The sequence below is a fragment of the Mastigoproctus giganteus genome, chromosome 5, assembly GCF_048544385.1.
Source record: "Mastigoproctus giganteus isolate SK-2022 chromosome 5, ASM4854438v1, whole genome shotgun sequence".
Classification (NCBI taxonomy): Eukaryota; Metazoa; Arthropoda; class Arachnida; order Uropygi; family Thelyphonidae; genus Mastigoproctus; species Mastigoproctus giganteus.
This window is the reverse complement of record NC_143579.1, coordinates 101674120-101696568: the sequence shown is the minus strand read 5'-3', so window position 1 is coordinate 101696568 and position 22449 is coordinate 101674120. Positions and strand designations below refer to the sequence as shown.

The following is a 22449-nucleotide window of genomic DNA, read 5'->3' as shown; positions in this document are numbered from 1 at the left end:
CATTTTAAATGGAAAACAAAATGAAAAGTTCACCAGGTGCAAACGGTTATTTAGTTGAACCGCCTCTGGCCATGATGACAGCAGCACACCATCGAGCCATTGACAAGATCAATTTCTGAAGATAATGAACCGATAGTTCGTGGTTCAAAACACAAATTATGGCTTCCCGAAGTTCACGAAGGGTCTTTGGTTTCTTTGTGGCAAATGCAAATTCCACATGATGCCAACAGTTCTCCATAGGATTCAGGTCCAGGCTGTTTCCTGGCCAGCTAGCAATTGTAATGAACCATTCTTCCAACCATTTTATTTTTTCACCTCTAACAAATGTAAACCTCTAATGCAGAAATGAAGCTAAAGTAACTACAGAAGTGCCTACTTACAGAAGTGCCTACTTCTATAAGTAGGCACTTCTGTAGTTACTTAAGTGCCTACTTACACTTTTCTCCCAGTGGCTCACTAGCCAGGTGGGCAAGAGCAGCAGTGCGTAGCACACGCTTCTTGATTAGACCAGGGTTCGTGCCCATGCCCACCAAATACGGAGGATGAGGAAAGGTCAGAGAATGACCACCGCATATCCCCGGAGCAATATGACCTTAGTTGCTAATGCTACTAAAAACCAAATAACAACAACAACTTTTCTGCTGATGACCAGGAGCAGAGTCATCCTGAAAGATGCAGTTACTTGGCAGGTTGAAATGGTCTCTAATGGTTGGCAGCAATTTGCTTTCCAATATAGCTAGGTATCCATTGGCAGCCAGACGGAACCTTTTATAAACTGCAAGTGATATGAAATGCACCCCCATATCATTTGGCTGGTAGGGAATTTCACTGTAGACACTGTACAGTCTACGGCGAATCGTTTGTCTCCCATTAGAGCCATGCAGGTTGAATTTCTTCTCATCTTATCATCTGTGTTCTATTTGAGTTGTTTTATTGCGTTTTATTACTAACAAAAGGAATTCTAAATTAAAGCTGTATTTCCCATGAGGATTAAATCCATGGATGAGCTGTGGCTCGAGTAGTGGTGCCTATGGAGGCTGAAATGGAATGTTCATCTTATCATCTGGCGCCTCCGCAGCCAGGTGGGAAGGAGCAGCAGTGCGTAGCACACGCTTCTTGATTAGACCGGGGTTCAAGCCCATCACCACCAAATTTTCTAGTCACACCGACCCAGCAGGTCGAGATGCTGAGGCTTTTACAATTACTAATGACTTAGCACAGATTGTTCATTTACCTACAAGAATACCGGACAATCCTAATCATACAGCCAATACGCTTGATCTTTTTCTCACAAACAACCCTTCTAAGTACACAGTCGAAGTGAGAGCTCCTTTAGGCACTTCAGATCACAACTTGGTGATTGTCTCTTCTCCAATGGAACCTTTATCTCGTGGCTATTCCCAACCTCGTGTTGTTTGGCATTACAAGAATGCAAAATGGGATGACCTGCGAGACTTCTTTTCCTTGGTCGGATTACTGTTTTAAAACTTCTGATGTCAATGTTTGCTCAGATCGTGCCAGTGAATTTATCCTTGTAGGAATGAAATCCTTTATTCCACACTCCACTTTAAAATCTCGTCCTTTATCTAAACCTTGGTTTTCCAATAAATGTGCTAAGGCTGTTCAAGAGAAGAATGTTGCATATCGTAATTGGCTTGTTTCTAATTCTTCAGTGTCATTTTCTGCCTACACCAAAACTCACAACAATTGTAAAGCAGTTATTAATCAGTCCAAACTAGAGTTTGAACAGGCTAAGAGTAGAAAACTTGCTTCTTGCCCTAATGATAGCCGAGCATTCTGGTCTCTTGCCAAAGCTATTGGCCACAACTTTTGCCCATCTCTGCTCCCACCTGTGTCCAAACCAGATGGTTCTGTTGTCACTTCAGCCAAGGATAAAGCTGACCTGCTAGCATAAATGCGGATCTTCAGGTAATTCTCCAGTGGGGCAATGACAACTTAGTTGATTTCAACCGTTCTAAAACTCAGTGTTGTTTTATATCTCTCAAAAAGGATTCTTCTGCTCCTATGCTTATCTTTAGTGACACTCCGATTTCTAGGGAAAATTATATATCTCTTTCGGGTATTTACCCTGACTTCTAATCTCTCTTGGCACATTAGAAATATTCGCTCTTGGCGTTACTTTTCTTCCAAACAGCTGCTCACTCTGTATAAATCGCAAATCCGCCCTGCCATGGAATATTGTTCCCACATCTGGGGTGGTGCCCCCAAAACCTCTCTCAGGCTTCTTGATTCCATTCAGAAGAGGGCAGTTATGTTAATTAATGATTCATCTCTAACAGAGTCTCTCCACTCACTTTCTCAAAGACGTACTGTTTCTGCTGCATGCCTCTTCTACAGATACTTCCATGGGCACTGTTCTTCTGAATTGGCTTCTATAGTTACCGCTCTCTCTTTCAAAGCAGTCCGAACACATGCCGCCACCAGCCAACATCCATTTACTGTCCAACTTCAAACCCATAACTGCCGTTTTCTGGAACAACCTTCCTTCATATGGATTTCCTGAAAATTACAATCCACAGAAGTTCAAGTCCAGTGTCAACAAATATCTTCTTTCGTCCTCTCAACCTCCCACTCAAGCACGGTACTAAGTACTATAGGTTCTAATACCTCTCGTGTTTGGGGTTCACATAAAAAAAAAAAAAAAAAATACGGAGGATGATGAAAGGTCAGGGAATGACCACCGGATATCCTGGAGCAATATGGCCTTAGTTGCTAATGCTCCTAAAAAAAAAAAAAAAAAAACCAACCATCTTATCACCTAATTTAATATTCTGATCCAAACCTACTTCTTAATATCCTACACTATCCTATTTGGGTAAATTCACACCATTTATACTAAATTCAAAATGAGAACACAGATCTACTTGAGAAAATTATTATAAGTTAGCATTTGTCTGACTTTTGTGAAAATTAGCGTGTCTCGACTACACAGTTTGTCTGTCTAACATGTCTAATAAAGTTTTGAAACTTTAGGATTTTCCATAATTTTTAACACTGTCAGGTTTTTGTGGCTTTGAATGGATTGAGCAGCCTTATTGCTGATGGCATTCTTCCACTTGCTGAGAGGTTGAGACCTAAATTCAAATTGAGGAAGGATGGTTGCAGGATACAGGTTTGCCTTCAGCCAGTGGCTGGTGGTTGACTGTTGGAACAAATTTCCATGTGATGTTGTGGAAGTGAGCAGTTTGAATAAATTCAAGGAAGAACTAGACAAATTATTGGAGGGAGTGGATAAGTGATGTGGGAATTTTTTTTTTTTTTTTTGTCCGGTGCTTTAAAAGTTTGATTCTTTGCATTATGTCACTAATAATAATAATAATAATAATAGCTTTGATATACTTAAATGGTGTTCTTTAGCCTTTTTGTTTGATAAAACTTACCTGCTTTTTATTATAAAAGGTAGTCAAAATTAAACTTTGCCTACTGAGATGTTTTGGTGAATAATGGGAAAAATTAATTGTAATTAATTCAAGTTTGAATCCTACATTTTTCAAAAAATGTGTGAGGAAAATTGCTCTTAAACTACCATGTGAAACTACCATAAAAGAATAATCATGGGCAAAAACACATACACATTCATGCATTTTACTCATTGTTTGGTAGATTTATAGCAATAAAAAGGGTTTAATTCTGCATTTGGAATATATTATTATCAATGACAACCATGTCTTTTGAGATGCAGGACTGGATGCTGCTTTTGAATATTTTTTCTATGAGAATGGTAGTAATAGTGCATTGAAGTAATAGAAGTGGAGAAATGGGTTGAGATGAAATCACCAGACTTTTGAAAGGTGAAGACAAAATTCACTCTTTTCTTCAATAGCTTGTGTTAACTCCCCAAGTGTTGAAGATTCTGTGGTATATACTTTGTCTTTTAGGTAATCCCACAAGTTAAAGTCAAGTGTGATTAAGTCAAATGAACATTCAGGGTATTCAAATGCTGCCTCTTCATTCAACCTGTCTGTATGGAAAAGTTTCATTAAGATATGTCCTGACATTGCAAAAAAAAAAAAAAATGTGGAGTTGCTCCATCTTGTTGAAAATTAGTCTCCAGCCTCATCAGCTGACCCATTTTGGGTACAGGTGATGTCTGAAGGATGTTGAGGTAGAGATCACCAGTAACTATTTCCATCAAAAAAAAAAAAACTTATCCTTGGATTACAAACCATACCATACTGTGATCCCTGGTAAATTTACATGCTGTTCCACAATGAATGTGTGGACTATCAGTCTACACATGAATGTGTGGAATGAATAGTCCACACATGCAGTTTAACTTGTACATAGCTTCATCAAACCAAAAAAACTGTGCCTCTCCTGTTACTTTTGTCTGAAATCACTCACAAGACTCAGTTCGGCGATCGGAATCAACTGCATTTGAGGCATGTGCTAATCTTGGAATATAATATTTTCACCTTGCACATTTTTAAAATTTAATGAACACTTGCTTTGCTTTGAAACCAATTTGTGTTTCCTGAGCACACTTTATGCATTTTCTTGGTGATTGCACAAATCATTGTAAGGCCACAGGTGACATTTCAGGGCTCGTTTATGTCTGAGTTTTTTTCATTTTCCTCCTCTCCTTGTCTTTCACAGTACCATCCGCTTCAAATTTAGCATTAGTAGAGGCACATGATGAAAGAAAGCAAGCCTATGCAGCATCAGCCAAAAAAAAAAAAAAAGAAACTTCCACTCACCACTCCAGTTCAACTGGAGGGGTGAAGCTGAGCCTTAAATTAATTTAGGATATCAACTTCCACAACAGGGGATGGAAGTCTGTTCCAGCAACCAAATACCCGCTGGCTAAAGGCAAATTTCCGCACATCTATCCTACATCTGTCTTTCCTCAATTTGAATTTATGCCCTCTCAGGTGATTATTCTGAGCAAGAGGAAGAATCTCATCAGCATTGAGCATGCTCAAACCATTCAAGGCTTTATACACCTCTATCAGATCAACTCGCCGGTGCCTAGTCTCTAGACACTGTAATTTGCAAAACTTAAGCCTTTCTTCGTAAGAGCAACCCTTTGTTCCATTCACTGATCTTCTTGCCCTTCTCTGCACTCGTTCCAACGGCTCTACATTCTTCTTAAAATGAGGCCTCCAGACCTGTATACAGTACTCAAGGTGTGGTCTGACAATTGCCTTATACAAAGGAATAATCACCTTCTTATCCCTTCTAGAAAAATTCCTGTATATCATTGACAAGACACCATGAGTTACTCTTGCAGCCCGTCTGCACTGCTCAGAAAACTTCAAATCTGCCTGCACAATTACTCCCATGTCCTTTTCATTCTCTACCACTGTCAGTGTAGTACCACAGAGTTGATACGTTGCTCTGGGGTTGCTTTTTCCCATGTGTAGTACTTTACATTTGTCAATGTTAAACTTCATTTGCCACCTCTCAGCCCATCTGCTCAACCTTTCCAGATCCTGTTGCAGCAGCATAGCATCAGTAGCGTCCTTAACAACCCTGCCATCCTTTGTATTGTCTGCAAACTTGGACATTAAGCTTGATATACCATCATCAATATCATTTATAAATACAGAAAACAACAATGGACCCAATACTGAACCTTGAGGGACTCCACTAATAATATTAGTCCATGATGAGCAGTGTCCATTGATTACCACTCTCTCTTCTCCCCTTCAACCATCCCTTAATCCATAGCAGCAATTTGGCTCCAATGCTACACTTCCATGTGCAACAGTATCAAAAGCCTTTCTAAGATCCAAATATATAATATCAAAGTTATTCCCTGCATCCAGTTCTTTTGTGACTGCATCATAGTATCCAATCAAATTGGTGAGGCAAGACTTTCCCTTAACAAAACCATGCTGTGTCCGAGCTATAACTGAAGTCTTGTCTAGATGATCCTGCGGTGCTTCTTTAACCAGTGCCTCCCTTAATTTTCTTGGAACAGAAGTTAAAGTCACAGGTCTATAATTACTTGTGTCAGCCTTTGATCCTCCTTTGTGAACTGGGGTCACATTTGCACATCTCCAGTCTAAAGGTACCTCCCCCGAGTCCAAAGAAGCTCTCATAATTATGGCTAAGGGTTTGCTTACTTCCTTTGCTGCCTCCTTTAATATGACTGGATAGATCCCATCCACCCCGGGTGCCTTTTTTATGTTTATCCTCAACAATTTCTCCTCCACTTTCCTCTCAGTTATTACAAAATCATCCAGTTCACTGCCAGAGTTTAACTAACCTCTGGCATTCCCCTCCCTGAATAACTCCTCATGTATGAATGTAGATGCAAAATACTCATTCAGTTTGTTAGCCACCTGAGCAGGATCATCAACAGTTGAACCATCAATATCCAGTGGACCAATCTGATTCATCCCTTTCTTTCTGGAATTTACATAGGTAAAGAACTCTTTGTTGTTTTTCTTTGCATCCTTTGCCTTTTTTTTTTTCTCATAATCTACCTTTGCCTAGCTAATATCCTTTGCAACTTGGTTACAGACCAGCTTATATCTATCATAGGCTTCCACGTCACCCATTAATTTATATGCATCCCATGCATTTTTCTCTGCCACATGTCTCTTTAGTTCATCTGACATCCATTTAGGCCTAAACTTTGAACATTATTTCTTACTTGACATGTAAAGCCTAGTAGCTTCCAAGATAAATTCTTTGAATGCTTCCCATTTTGAATTTGCTGTTGGCAACATCATCAGTTGGTCCCACTGTATAGAATTTAAATACTGTCCCAGACCACCGTAGGTACCTTTACGAAAGCAAAAACCCTCCCCTTTACTCCTGATGGTAGTTACCTCTTTGAGTAAATCCCACTTCAGCACACTGTGATCACTTCCACCCAGTGTTTCCTTTATCTGCAGATTCTTAATGCATGAAGAATCACTACTCAATCACTACTCTTAATGTATGAAGAATCAGATCAAGAGTATTACTCCCTCTATTTGCCTCCCGAACATGCTGATGTAGAAAACAATCATCTAATAAATCCACAAAAGCCTTGCTAGTGTGTGAGTGACCAACCCACAAATTCCAGTCAATATCTGGGAAATTAAAATCCCCCATTATAAGACTTTCTGATATACTGGCCCACTCTGTTTCCCTGTACAGTTTTTTTATTATACTCATCAGAGTCATTAGGCCTATAGCACACTCCTACTCAATTTTGATCTCCCAATGCTTGTCACACCAGACTGACTCAACACTGCACTGTCCAGCGATGTCAACTGGCTTCACTTCCTTGGATTTTGTGTGTTTCTTAACTAATAGCATAACCCCTCATCCCTTCCTATCCTGTCTATCCTTTCTGTACACATTGTACTTCCCAAATTCCAGTTCTGCATTCCTTATATCTGTGTTGCACCACATCTCTGATATCCCAACAATATCTGCCTTTGATGTTTTGAGCAATATCTCAAATTCATCAAATTTATTTACCAAACTCCTAGCATTGGTGTACATTCAAGTATACATGCACCTATTCTTATTCTTAGCTGCCCTATCACAACCAATATGTTTACTTGTACCGCGATGACTCCCAGCTGTCTCTGAATTACCCTGCATCTTGTTTTCCAGGCTGCTGCTCATTCCAATAGAAGCAGTGCAAGAATCACTTTCACCTCTGCCAGTGGCTACTGTTAATCTATTAGTCCTTGTATTCCCCCAAGCTAGCAGTTTTCCGACCCACCTAACACTGCCTCGATAGCATCAGCAAATATTCTTGCACCCTTTCTATTTAAGTGTATCCCATCCCTGTAGAAGCAGTCTCTCCTGTTGACAAGTACAGACCAGGCTGAAATTTCGGATGTGTAAAGCGGTCACTCACGTTGGAGGTCCTGTTGCAAATTCACATATCTACTGTCTTTGGACTTTACATTTTGATAAATTTTCAAATTTCTGATACCACTTTAGCACAAATTTATGTTGCTCAAATGTAAGCCTTTGAGTCTCCATTTCAGGCACAAACTTTTTAACGGGGGTGGGAGGGGGGAATGATTGAGTTATGGATTTTAAAATGGTGTATACATTTTATATATTATAAATAAATAAATAAATTTTCTGTTTATACTCCGGGACAACCAAACGATCAGAGGAGTTCACAACATAGACAGAAACACGGTGCTGGTTCTTGTAATAATACAAGAACCAGCACCGTATTTTGCAGTCATGGGCTTGAACCCTGGTCACTCAAGGCATGTGTACTAATGCACTTGCATGCCTGACCACTCGGCTATGCGGCTGTATGTATGTAACTAAACTATTATAATAAATAAACATGGAATTTATTGACCATCACAATATGTATACATTTTTTTGAAATACCCTGTATATATGCACCTCTTTTATTCACCATGTCCATTCGTCCATCTGAATGTAATAGTGGGACTCCCAGTGGACGGATTTTTATGAAATTTTATATTTAGGCCTTTTAAAAATATTTCTTGAGCAATTGCAAATTTCATTAAAATCAGACAAATAGAAACCCAAGAATTATTCTGTCTTTTTACCCTATAGTTTCTATGAAAAAAAAACGTAGTTTAAATGCAGTATTTGTTAGCCTCAAACAGTGCACACTTTGTGTGTATTATTATGCAAGACTCGTGAATGCGTTGTCACTTGTGAAGAGAATATATACAGAGAGAGAGAGAGAGAGAGAGAAAAGACTCAAAAAATATGGGGGAAGAAAAATAAATAATAAACTGAATGGTTAATTTAGGAATGTAAAACTGTACAGTTTTATTAAGTGTTGGGTAAAGTTATAATCTTAGTAATTAATTGACCTTTATCTTAGTAATTAATTGACCTTTAATTTCTATTAATCACAAAAAAGAAAAAAAATTCAATTAATCTTAATAAATAAAAAAGTAGAATGCACTGGAAAATGTAAGGTACCAGGTACATTAACTAACTTGCTTTTATTTATGTACATTTAATTTTTATCACAAATTATGATCAATAATTACAACGGTACTGTAGTAATACTATAGTTAAACTTAAAGATATAAAAATTACAGATAGAATACTCAGATACATTTTATTTTAGCCAGTGAGTTATAAATTACTGGAATAATGGAATAAGTTATCTACATGGGTGGTAGAGGCTGACAGTTTGGGGAAATTCAAGGGTAAGCTGGATAATTACCTAAGGGAGGAGGGAGACATATATGTTGTCTATTTCCATTTCTGTTATTAATTTTTATTTTTTTTAAATTTCTTCTTATTATTATTTTATTTTATTTATTTATTTTTAAAATTTTTATTTTATTTATTTATTATTCTTCTTCTTATTATTATTATTTTTTTTATTTATTTTTTTTTGGCTGGTGCAGCATAAGCCATAGGCTTCCTTGCATCATGTGGCCATTGCTAATACTAATACATAACAAAACCACTAAATTAAGAGAGTATATATATACACCGAGAAATACGAGAAATAAATATACCGTATTTCCCCATGTATAAGACGCACCTTTTTTCAAAAAATTTGGGGTCTAAAAACTGGGTGCGTCTTATACAGTGGTTGTAGATTTTTTTTACTTGCATTTCCCGTTTTTTCGTGCTTCTTGTCTTTGCTCTCATTGTTTCGCACTTGTTACCGGTATATTAGGTTACATTTTGCCACGTTCTGCCCAGAAATGGCTCAGAAAAGATTTTCGTACAGTGCTGAATTCAAGTTATGAGGAGTTGTATGAATTTTATGATGAATAAAACTTGAGTTCAATAACTTTATGTAATACATTTTTTTTCAAATTTCGGGCTCCAAAATTAAGGTGCATCTTATACATGGGGAAATATGGTATATTTATTTCTCGCGAGCCATTAGTTTACCGAATGCAATACCCAATATGCTCCTTTTCTGCTTTAAAACACTTTCCTCACCTATACAAAGTTCAACGACTATTTACCGCTACTTTGCTGGCCTGTTATTCCTTTTTATCCTGGGACACATTCCTTCATACTCTTAGCCTTAAAAGGGTAACCCTACCACTAACCCTTTTTACATTCGTAACAAATTGGTTTAATTAATTTTTAATTTACTACTTCACTAATTTAGTTTAATTTATTTGAATATATTTGGAGATATATTTAACTAGCCCAACTTAATTAATTTATTTAATTTAAAAATTTTTTCCCAATTTCTTACACCATATACCATAGCCCACATTTATTCTAAACATTTTATTTCTCCACAGCAGTACAGATCACCACGACCCCAGTAAGTTATCCCATTTCTTGCTTTTTATTCTTGTTATTCTTTTAATATCATTACTTCTAGCCTCTGTCGGGTCAGCCATGAAATATACGCATGCCACTTGATTAAAATTAAAATTAAAAAATTATTTTAACTGACTTTACCTACCTTAAACAGACTTTACCTACTTTTCACGTGTACCACGTGTGGTGTGTATTTCATGTCAGAAACAGAGGTTCTACCCACTTATTGCCACCTCCTCCTTTGATTTTGGGGGCTGGCCCTTGAAAAAGGTGCTGAAGTCACAGGATGAAGAGCACTAAGTTATTTTTATTATTCATTATTGCTTCACCTTTATCTTAGCTCCCTTCTTTGTTCACTGTGATAGCAATTTCTGTTCCGTTCACCCTTTGTTCTCCATAGCATTACTAGTACCGTAATATTAGCACATTGCTTTTCACGACTACTAATTTATATATAAGTTAGTAGTATGAACCTATATATATATATATATATATATAGGTACATAGGTATGTATTGGTGTAACAATAAACATCAGTATTGCAAAAATATTAAAATTCCAACTAAAATCCATAAGTAAACATGCGTGTACTGTTCTTCTTTACTGGCGCCTTCGTAGCCTGGTGGGAAGGAGCAGCAGTGCGTAGCACACGCTTCTTGATTAGACCGGGGTTCGAGCCCGTCACCACCAAATACGGAGGATGCGGAAAGGTCTAAGTGATGACCACCGCATATTCACGGAGCAATATGGCCTTAGTTGCTAATGCTCCTAAAAAAAAAACCAAACCAAATTCTTCTTTACTTGGGATGGGTTTAGTAGAGATATGATAGTAACTAATCACCAACCTGTGCTTAGAGCAAAATGGAATGATGTATGTACTGTGGAAAGGAAATACAAGCATGGAGAGAGATTTAGTAAAATGTGGTGTACATTAAGGAAAAAAGCTTATGGATTGTGAATAGTTATATTAAAAATAAAGAAAAGGATGCTAATTTTTTTTAAACCACAAGATATTATATAGAAGAACTCTTCCCAGGAGTTCATATATTTAGTTTAGCATTGAGACTTGAGATATTATTTCATATAGCAACTGTATATGAAATAATTGATAACATTTATAACTCAGGGTATCAGTTTCCTTTTGCAGTTGTTAAGTAAATGCATAATTCTTTTAGTAGATTGAAAGTGTAATATCAATGTCTTTTGTTAATAAGTCTGTATTTATTTTATTTTTTTTTTATTATTATTTTTTTACAGCTGTTAGAACTTGAACTCAGTGATAGCAACTTTCGACGATATATTCTAGTACAATTTCTCATATTGTTTCAGTACCTTCAATCATCTGTGAAATTCAAACAGTAAGTTGTGTAAATTTAGATATTTATAATATTAAGCAGTTAACTTGATTCAAATATCAAGGATAAATCATTCAGCTTATTTCTTAATTAATAAAGTCAGGAGATCCATCATTATGTAAATCAAGAATCAACGGTTTAATTGAATTCACTTATTACTATTATTGTTATTATTTTCCATAACTTTTCAGTAATACATGTATAGCTCTATATTTTTCACATTTGGGCTGCTGACCGGGCTAGCTGGGTGGGTAAAGTACCTGCCTGGCAACCCAAAGGTCGTGGGTTATTATCAGAGTAGTGCAAAAACTTTGGGGGGTGCATTATGGCCACAGAAGCTGATGCGCCAACAACTGACAAAAAAAAAAAAAAAAAAAAAAAACACATTTGGGCTCTGTATAAACACATACTTAATTTACATTTTGAAGGTCACTTTAAGAGTTACTTCCCTTCAATGTATGAATTGTCTTAATTTTTCTAGTACGTGATGACATCGTTTATTTGTGTTTGCAGCTAATTGTATATAATAATAGATAGCAGCATGAACAGGTTTGAAAAATGAGAGGAAGATTGCACCTCAGTTGTCCGATTTGGGACAACTGAGGTTTAATCTGATCTCAGTCAAGTTGATATCAGTTTGGGCTTAAAAAGCAAACATTGAAGAACCTCTGTGGAATTTAGATCCAGAATTTGATAAAACTTAATCAGGTAACTCATAAATGGATGTAGAAGTTATTGTTGCAACAAAGAAGTTAACAACCAGTTTATTTACAAATTTTTTTTAATGAATAATGTTATAATTCTAAAATAAGAATTTAAAAATTTTTCATATTTCAAAGCATTTACATATGAAGTTTTCATTTTTTACAAAATTTCAAAATTCAGTGAAAAAACTCTCACTCCGCAGAGCCTATTGCAACAAAAATTCATTATGGGTGATCCACTTATGTGCAGAAAACTTGCTGAGAGATTAATACAATTTTGTATACAATATTTCCATTGATATAAATGATTCTGTCATAAATTTTATTAGTAGGATAACACTGGCAACAAAATTAAAATGTCTTTTTTTTTTTTCTTTTCCTAAACTAGTTTTGTGCTCCAATTTCAAATGTGATCTTGGTTTTTATTAGCCCATGTGGTTATCATAATATGACTGCTGATAATAGAAATTAATTAAGATGATTTCATTACAAAACACAAAACTGATTACAATTACATTTTTATCACTTTTACAACTTAACCCAATACACTTTATAGACAGTTAAAATAATAAAGTACTGTGAAAAAGATGTGAATGTGTAGATGTTGAATAAGCTTTGTTTAGAATGTTTCTAAACGGTATCTGGAAGTAGTCTGGTAACGTGTGTTCATTCCAGAATCCTTGGTAACAATTTTCCATTGACTCAATGTCTTGATAGAATCATTCCTCGTGCCCTTCACTCACCATGCTAACTAAGGTTTTCAGGAAAAAAGGCTAAATGCTAATGCAAGAAATGAAGTTGCAATGCATGAGACATCCCACTTTTTTATTTGCATTGAGCAGTTTCTGAACTCCATCTTAGTATGCAGGAGAGCTGAATACCAAGATTGAGTTTAGAAATTTCAAATGGCTTTGTGAAAACCTTTTGTTTACTTAAAATGTTTTCTCAAAGTAATTTGAAATGTCAAATGACTGCAGCATTTTCCAAAACTTTCATCTTGCAGAAGTCCTCTGATTTATTTGAAGCCTGGCACCATAAAGGTTCCCTCTTTCACTTTAGGTTTAATAATAGTATGCCAAATGGTGTAAGAGAGCAAGCGTTATACAGCATCAGCCAAAAAAAAAAAAACCTTCTCACATCACCTCTTAATAGTTTGCCTAGTTCTTCCTTGAATTTATTCAAATTACCCACTTCCACAGCAACAGATGAAGATTTTTCCAACAGTCAACTACCTTCTGGCTGAAGGAAAACTTCTGTCCTGCAGCCATCTTCCTTCAGTTTGAATTTATGCCCTTTCATGTGTGTAGTCTGACCAAGAGGAATAATGCCATCAGCATTGAGCTTGCTCAACCCATTCAAAACCTTAGTCAGGTCACCTTGCAGGTGTCTAGTCTCCAGATGGCTCCAGTTTGCAGAACTGAAACCTTCCTTGATTTCTCTCACCAATCTCATATCCCTTCTCTGCATTCATTCTAGCTGATCCACATCATTTCCAAAAATGAGACCTCTAGACCTGTAAGCAGTGCTGAAGATGCAGTTTAACTATAGCTTTATGCTCATGTGATTTCATATCTGACTGCACAATTATCCCCAAGACTTTTCATTTTACACAACCCCGAGTGTAGTACCAAACAGTTACCATATGTTAGTCTGTGGTTACTGTGCTATATGTTGTATTACTATCTGTATATTTCATCTGACATCCATTTAGGCCTATGCTCTGAACTTAGCTGTTATGAAAACCTGGTAGGTCCTACAGTCGTTAATAAATATAATATCATTAATATTTTTGTTATCAGTATTACATTTTTATATTAATAAATATCTTGCATTTGTCAATATTAAACTTCAATTGCCTTTTCTTAGCCAAATCTTGTTGCAGCCATTAACCACAGGGATAACCTTGGTGTCATATGCACAGTAAGGCCTTAAGCCTGATTATATACTTTCATAAATATTATTATTATTAATAGTGGCAATGATGCAGGAAAGGAAACTTATAAGGCATTAACAAAAAAAAAAAAAAAAAAAAAGCCAACACTTCATTTCATATGTTCTTCTTCTCCAACAGTTTATCTAACTTTTTCTTGAATTTATTCAAACCACCCACCTCGACAACGCTGGATGGGAGTTTGTTTCAACAGTCATTGACTCAATTCCCCACCAATTTGACTCGTTCTGGCATATCCATCCCTCATGTGCAAATGTATATGCAAAATACCCATTCAGTTTGTCTGCAACCTGAGCAGGATCATCAACACTTAATCCATTCCTATGTAGTCAACCATTGTAGAAGGAATAACTTCCTTCTACTGTTTACATATGTAAAGAAGTTTTTGTTGCCAGAGACTTCTTGTAATGCAGTACCTTAGCTTGCTTAATCTCTTTTGTGACTCGATTGTAAACTAGTTTATATCTACTATATTCATCTGTATCACCTGATAATTTATGTGCATCCTATGCATTTTTCTTCTCTGCAACGAGTCTCATCAATTCATCTGACATCCATTTAGGCCTATGCTTTGAACTGTATTTCTTAGTTGTTATGAAAACCTGGTAGTTCCTACAGTCGTTAATAAATATAATATCATTAATATTTTTGTTATCAGTATTACATTTTTATATTAATAAATATCAAAAACAACAATGAGCCAAGCACTAATCCCTGGGAGACCCCACTAATAAAATTAGTCCATGAAGAGCAATGTCCATTGGTAACCATTCTCTGTCTTCTCCTACTCAACCATTCCTTTATCCATAGCAGTAACTTGCCCTTAATACCACTCTGCAACAATTTGTATAGCAGTCTTTTATGTGCAACTGTATCAAAAGATTTCCTGAAACTTGCGTATGTGATATCAAAATATTTTTTCATTCAATTCCATTGTTACTGCATAGTATACAGCCAAATTCATCACACAAGATTGACCCTTAACAAATCGATATTATGGCTGCAGTATAACTGCACTCCTGTCTAGATGGTCCTGCAATCCTTCCTTAACCAATGACTCCATTTTCCCTGGACTAGAAGTTAATTTAACAGGTCACCATATATTACCTTTTAATCCCTCAATATAAACAAAACTTCCAAGAACTTTTTTTTTATATATATCAATTAATAAATAAAAATTCAAAATATCATAAAACTTATAAATTATAACTCACAATTAAACATATATAAAATTCTACAGCGCCCCTCTCTTCCTTTGCAAACTGACGGCATTTGCAAAGTCCAGGAAGGCCTTGTATTTCTCTATATCTACAAAAAGCTCGTAGCAGTCATATGTATCAGTGCCAATTCTATTTATCAATTCTACTTTCAAATCATCATAATAAGAACAGTGCCTCAAAATATGCTCAGTATCTTCTATCTGTCCACGTACACATAAATTATTCCTAATACCTTATTCTGCTAATCTCTTTCTTAGACCATGCTCTGGTACCAGCATTGTAGCAAAGACCCCTAAACCTGGCCAAGTATTATTATCCTGTAAAGTACTAATCCCAAGAACAAAAGCATGTGTAACTCAACCCAGTACAGAATTGTCCCACCGTTCTTGCCATGTACCATTTGTCCCAAGTTGCAATCTTTTTTGTTCTATTTTCAAATCGTTTCTACTATATTGCCTATTCATGTCTAAGCAAGGTCTCATACCAAGATCTCAATGCAAATGTTGTTTTATTGTGGCTTGTTCTAAAGTTTTCCTAGCCACCACTAAATCCACTGGCTCTTTCCCAGCCAATACTTGCAGTGCATCATTTGAGACAGGTCTGCAGGCCCTCATCAAACAAGAAGGGGAAATCTTTGAGCAGACAGGGGGCTCCTTCGAACATGACTGTTATAAATCCTATACCTCAGGGGTGGCCAACTTAATTTGTGATGCAATCTACTTTTTTTTTTTTTTTCAAAATATGCCGCGATCTACCATCTCAAAAATTTCATTGCACATGGTTAAAAAAAGTTAATCAACACATTAAAATTTATAAGCAACATTTTTCAAAATTAAATACAATTCATAATTCTTATTTTAAATTCATACGTACATAAATTTTTAATTTATGTGAAGTTTGTGTCTTCGTGACTTTTCAAAATCGGGGACATACTGTGATATGCCAACCGTAAAGAATCTTCTGTATGCAAGTAGCCGACCGGGCTAGCCGGTTGGGTAAAGTGCCTGCCTGGCAACCCAAAGGTCGCGGGTTCGAATCCTGCCTCGGGCTTGGATCAAAGTACTGCAAAAACCTTGGGAGGTGCGTTATGGCCACAGAAGCCGATGCGGCAACAACTATCAAAAAAAAAGTATGTAAGTCTGTAAGAGTACAGCGATTCTTCATCTTTGTTTCAAATATGAAAAGGCCGATTCACGTAGATATGTGGAACCAAAACAGGAATTTAAAAGTTCACTGCATTTTTTTACATTATGGTATTTTTCTTAGCAAACATATTTCCAAAAGTAGTCTTCTGGTGATCTGGCTTTTAAGAAGATATTGTTTCGCAATGTAATAATTTCATTTTCAAGTAATATTTTCTCCATGTGAAAAATATCAGCGATTTTTTTTTTTTGCAATTTGTTTCATATCTAAGTCGACATCAAATTATTATTATTAGCCATATGGTGCAAGGAAGCCCGAGGCTTTTACTGCACCTGCCAAAAAAAAAAAAAAAAAAAATTCCGAGTTACACCCCCCCCCCCCCCCCCCCGTGTGAGAGAGAGAGAGAGAGTCAGAAATAGAAGGGAATTACCAAGAAAGAGAAGATGGATAAGAAATATAATGAACAATGTCGTCAATTGTTTTAAAATTACTGAATCTCGTTTCAAAATTATCCACAACTTTCTCAATTTCAGAAACATATTTCTCACTATTAAATTCAAAAACAGAATATTTTTGCAATTGATCTTGCATATTAGTAAAATGATCGAATTTTTATTTTCTTTGAGATCCTTAGTCATTTCCAAAAATTGATATTTATATGCAGAAATACTACTAATCATGTCAACCACATTTTTATTTCTTCCTTGTAATTCCAAATTCAGATCACTTAGTTTACTGGTAGAAGCTGCCAAAAAAAGCCGGATCACACAACCATTCCATATCTTGTAACTGCTGAAAATCATCTCCCCTTTGATCAACAAATTTTTTTAATTTCATTCAGCAAATTTTGAAATCTGTATAGAAACTTACTCCGACCCAGCCACCTCACACGTGTGTAATATCAGATCTGGTTCATTTTCATCGAGTTGCATTTTGAAAAGACTCCTTTGAAAAGATTGTCCTTTGATGGAATTCACGATTTTGAAAGCTATGTCCATAACACTTTTAGTATTTAATCTTTTGCTGGCTAGCACTTGTTAGTGGATGATACAGTGGTAATTCAAAAAATCTGTGAATTCATCATCCTTTTGGCACAGTGCGATGAATCCGTTAAGATGCCCCATCGTTAAGATGCTCCATCTGTTGTTATTGATACGAGCTTAAATAGTGGTAATTTAATTTTTTCAATAAAATATTTGAATACGTTAAATATATCAAGGCCTCTAGTTCTTTCTTTAACGAAACCACACCCAGCAGTTTTTTTGCTCTAGTGGCAGAATCATTGAAAACCAAATGAACAAAAACAAGCAATTGAGCAGTGCTTCTGACGTTTGTAGATTCATCCAGTTGTAAAGAAACTGATGCACAATTAGCAATAAGACATTCACTATATGAGCCTAGCGGCCGCACGGCGACAAGAGTAGTCACGTGATTCAATGGATTTGTAACAAGCGTATGCAGTGGGGCTCATAATAATAATAACATTTAGATTTTGACTAATCTATTTTTTATATATAATTAAATTTCGTCACGATCGACTGAAATTAAAGCTGCGATCAATTGGTAGATCGCGATCGACTTGTTGGCCACCCCTGCTATACTCCATCACTCCATGCATATGTAACTATGGGCATGAATATACACTTATATCAAAGCTTAAGGAACATCTCTTTAACCCCACACTCTCCACCCTTACAAATCTTTTAATCTTTGAATATATATATAGCCTCTTATTTTCTCTTTTAGATTTCGAACATGGGGTGAAAAGGATAAATGTTCATCAACAGTCGCTCCTAGGTATCTGACCAAGGCGGCATATGCTATGGGACTAGCAAAAATTCTTGTTGTTGGCCTTCTTCCTTCACTTAATTTTCATTTAAGCATCACATGTGTCTTATTAAGAGTATGTCCAGTTCATACTCTTATTAAGAGTATGTACTATAACCCAATTCTCTACCCCAGTGTTTCTCAACCTCTTCATTGTTGCAGCACACCTTTCAAGATGCTAAAATTTTGTGGCACACTACAATCACTATTATACTCATATATATATATATATATACACATTATGAATATTATAAATAAAAATTATAAATAACATATATATATTACAATATTAATAACATTATTATTATTATTATTATTATTAGCCATATGGCACAAGGAAGCCTGAGGCCTGTGCTACACCAACCAGAAAACAAAAAAATTCTGAATTATCCTGAGAGAGAGAGAGAGAGAGTCAGACAGAAGTAGAAAAGAATCACCAAGAAAGAGAAGAACGTTGATATCCAGCTCAGGACCCTGGGTGTGCCAAGCCCATACTCACCAGATGTGAGCCCCTGGGGTTAAATATATATATAACATATACAGTAGACTCTTGATTTTCTGGGATAGATGTTAAAAAAAAATTCCTGGATAATCGATTTCCCGGTTAATCCAAAAATACAGTAAGAACCGACATATGTAAAAGATATAGGACTCTTATGCAAGTCGAGTTTTACATAACTCTGGAATGACTAATAAAATATTGCTGCTATATCCATGATATGACAAAATTGCAAAAACCACATAATATCCTCAGAAGAATGAAGAAAAATAGTCATATATTTTTAATTAGTTCAATTAAAAACTTCATCTGGGAACAGCTGTAAAGTAGCCAGAGTGGCACATAAGAAAAGAAACCATAAAAGGAAGAACAAAAACGCATGTTATTGTACTGTAAAAAATTATATGTATTTCATAGCCTTGGTTATTATAGTTGACCTTCATTGGTGCCGATCGGTTCACCGCTTCTCGTATTCTGTCTTTCTCCTTTGTTGTGTTCACCCTTGTCACTGACAAAATCTGAATTCCGTGTGGTACTTGTTATTAATGTTTTTTGCCATTTTCATACATCCTTGTTATTTTAATTTTCTGATCCAAATCAGTCGATTTCCTTTTCTTTGTAGATTTACTAGTACCACTGTCACTTATTCTCTTAGTCAGCACCATGATAACAGTCAAAATTAAATTTTCTGAAAAGAACTTCACAGGCCGAAAACTCACTATTATCACCCCATGCAAGCTCACATTTTACTAAAGCACATTTCTAGAGGTCACTGCCATAAAGCAATAAAACAATTTGCACTTTCCAGGTTATTGGGTTTTTCTGTTAGTGCAATTCATTATAAACGGGTAAGTAAACTCGATCTAATTGCATTTGTGATAACTGGAATTGTGTGGGTTTTTACGTCATTATGGTGAAATGTGTGTCCCCTTCACTGAAATCTTCAGTCATATAAAAAAATATAAATAACGTAATGTAAATCCAAATCTACATACGTTGGGGATTTACTGTATCGAAAGTAAAAAGTATGGCGATAGATGAAAAATCTTGCCACACACTACTCGCATTTCCAATACATGAGTAGTGCGTATTGGACACGCACTTATTTTTTATGATGTTAATTTTAAATCTAATAGCTACCCTTTATTTTTTACAATGTTGCGATGATTTGGTCATCAACATTATAATGGTTCTTGAGAGATTTAATGGATGCACCGTTTTCAAACTTTTGAATAATTTCAAGTTTTTGTTTAATTGGAAGCCCAACAAGTCTCTTGTGTTTGCCCATCATTTTTGTTAGTTCTAAACAAAAAAAAAAGGTTGCTATAAAATAAAAAAAATTCGGATATCCCTGACATAAATAACGAAACAAAATTTGCCCTTTTGCAGTGCGACTGAACACAACAACCGACTTGACACACTAAAACAAACTGAACATTTGGTCTCTCTCTCTCTTTTTTGAGCAGCAGGAGTTGAAAGTAATAGGCACACTAATCTCCCATTGACGACTAATAACACCACTTCTTGTCGCTTATTTACAACTTGCAAATCACCCATTCTAGATATTACTTGAATTTTATGATTTCTGGTTGATTTTATTATTATTATTATTATTTTTTTTTTTTTTTTATTTATGGTCAGTCTTGAAGTGTCCCAGTCAATCGAGGGTCTGCTGTATATATATACACAGTAGACTCTTGATTTACTGGGATCAGATTAACCAAGACATTTCAAGACTCCAAATTTAAAAAAAAAAAAAAAAAAAAAAAAATCAACCAGAAATCATAAAATTCAAATACAATAACTAGAATAGATATAAACAGATGTCTTGCAAGTCATAAATACGTCACAAGAAGCAGCATTATAAGTTGTCACTGACAGATTAGTGTACCTCTGCTGTCTTCACACACGCCGCTTTAAAAAAAAAGAGAGAGAGAGAGAGAGACACCAAATGTTTAGTTTGTTTTAGTGCATCACGTTGATTGTTGTGTCCGTCACACCGCAAAAGGACAAATTTTGTTTCGTTATTTATGTTAGGGATATCGGAATTTTTTTTTTTTTTTTTTTTATAGAAACTTTTTTTTTTTTTTTTTTTTTTTTTTTTTTTTTTTTTTTAGAAATAGCGAAAACGATGGGCAAATGCAAGAGTTGTGCTTTCAATTAAACAAAAACTTGAAATTATTCAAAAGTTTGAAAACGGTGCATCCGTTAAATCTGTAATGAACTGTTATACATAGGGTGACCAACACTCCCGAAAGAACCCTAGGTGGAACACCATATGTCCTGATTTATCATCACATAACATAAAATATAATAATAGATTGTACTAAAATTCATTAACTAGCATATGTGAATGTGTATAGAAAGTTTAAATAAAATAATCTCCATTTACATCTTCGATGTTTATTTGTTTTGGTTGCTTTTTTTTTTTTTTTTTTTTAGGAGCATTAGCAACTAAGGCCATATTGCTCCTGAGATATGCGGTGGTCATTTCCTGACCTTTCCATATTTGGTGGTCACTGGCTTGAACCCCGGTCTAATCAAGAAGCGTGTGCTATGCACTGCCGCTCCTGGCTACGGAGGCACCTGTTTATTTGTCTTAGATTAAAGAACATGAAAAAAATCCAAGCTTCTAATTGGTATGCTTGTGTGTGCTGCCACATCACAGTGTATGTGAATTGTGTTCGTTGGCATGTATAGATAAAATGGGGGTCCAGGGTATTCCATAATCTGATGTACTAATGAAAAAATTCTGATTTTTTTTTAAGGTCGCTATCCCGAAATTGGCTGAACAAGAGTTGGTCACCCTAGTTATAATGTTGTTGACCAAACCATACAAGACATCATAAAAAATAAAGGGAAGCTATTAGATTTAAAATCAACATCGTAAAAAATAAAGGGACATGCAAGTAGTGCGTGGTAAGTTTTTTTATGTGCCTTTTTTATGTTTATCTTCAGCAATGTGTAGATGATCCTGCAGTGCTTCTTTAACCAGTACCTCCATTAATTTCCCTGGAACAGAAGTTAAACTAACAGATCTGTAATTATTTATAGACCTGTTAAAAGGTTTCTAAAAGTTTAAAAGTAGCTTCAGGCAGAGGTGAAGGTGATTCTTGCACTACTTCTATTAGAATAAGCAGTGGCCTGAAGCGAGGGGGTGCCGGCGATTTCAGGGACTGATGGCAGTCATTGTGAAACAGGTGGGTGTATGGGATGTGTTAGGGTAACTCAGAATGAGAATAGGTGCATGTATACCAATACTAGAAGTATAGTAAATAAATTTGATGAATTTGAAGTGTTGGTTAAGACATCAAAGGCGGATATTGTTGGGATATCAGAGATGTGGTGTCACACAGATATTAGGAATGCAGAATTGGAATTTGGGAAGTGCAATGTATACAGAAAGGATAGACAGGATAGGAAGGCATGAGGTGTTATGCTGTTAATTAAGAAAAAAATAAAATCAAAATAAGTACATTCAATTTATATAGATGAACAGTGCACTGTGGAGTCAGTTTGGTGTTGACATAAGC

General features: G+C 35.7%; 1 protein-coding gene across 1 annotated transcript in view; it reads left to right on the top strand.

Moving 5' to 3' along the window:
* Hpr1 (THO complex 1-like protein Hpr1) overlaps positions 1–22449 on the top strand; it is a 384568-nt gene that overhangs the window by 195717 nt on the left and 166402 nt on the right. The window contains exon 11 of the mRNA XM_090373371.1: positions 11475–11575. Coding sequence (XP_090229497.1) covers positions 11475–11575 — 101 coding nt within the window. The remainder of the gene's footprint in view (positions 1–11474; positions 11576–22449) is intronic.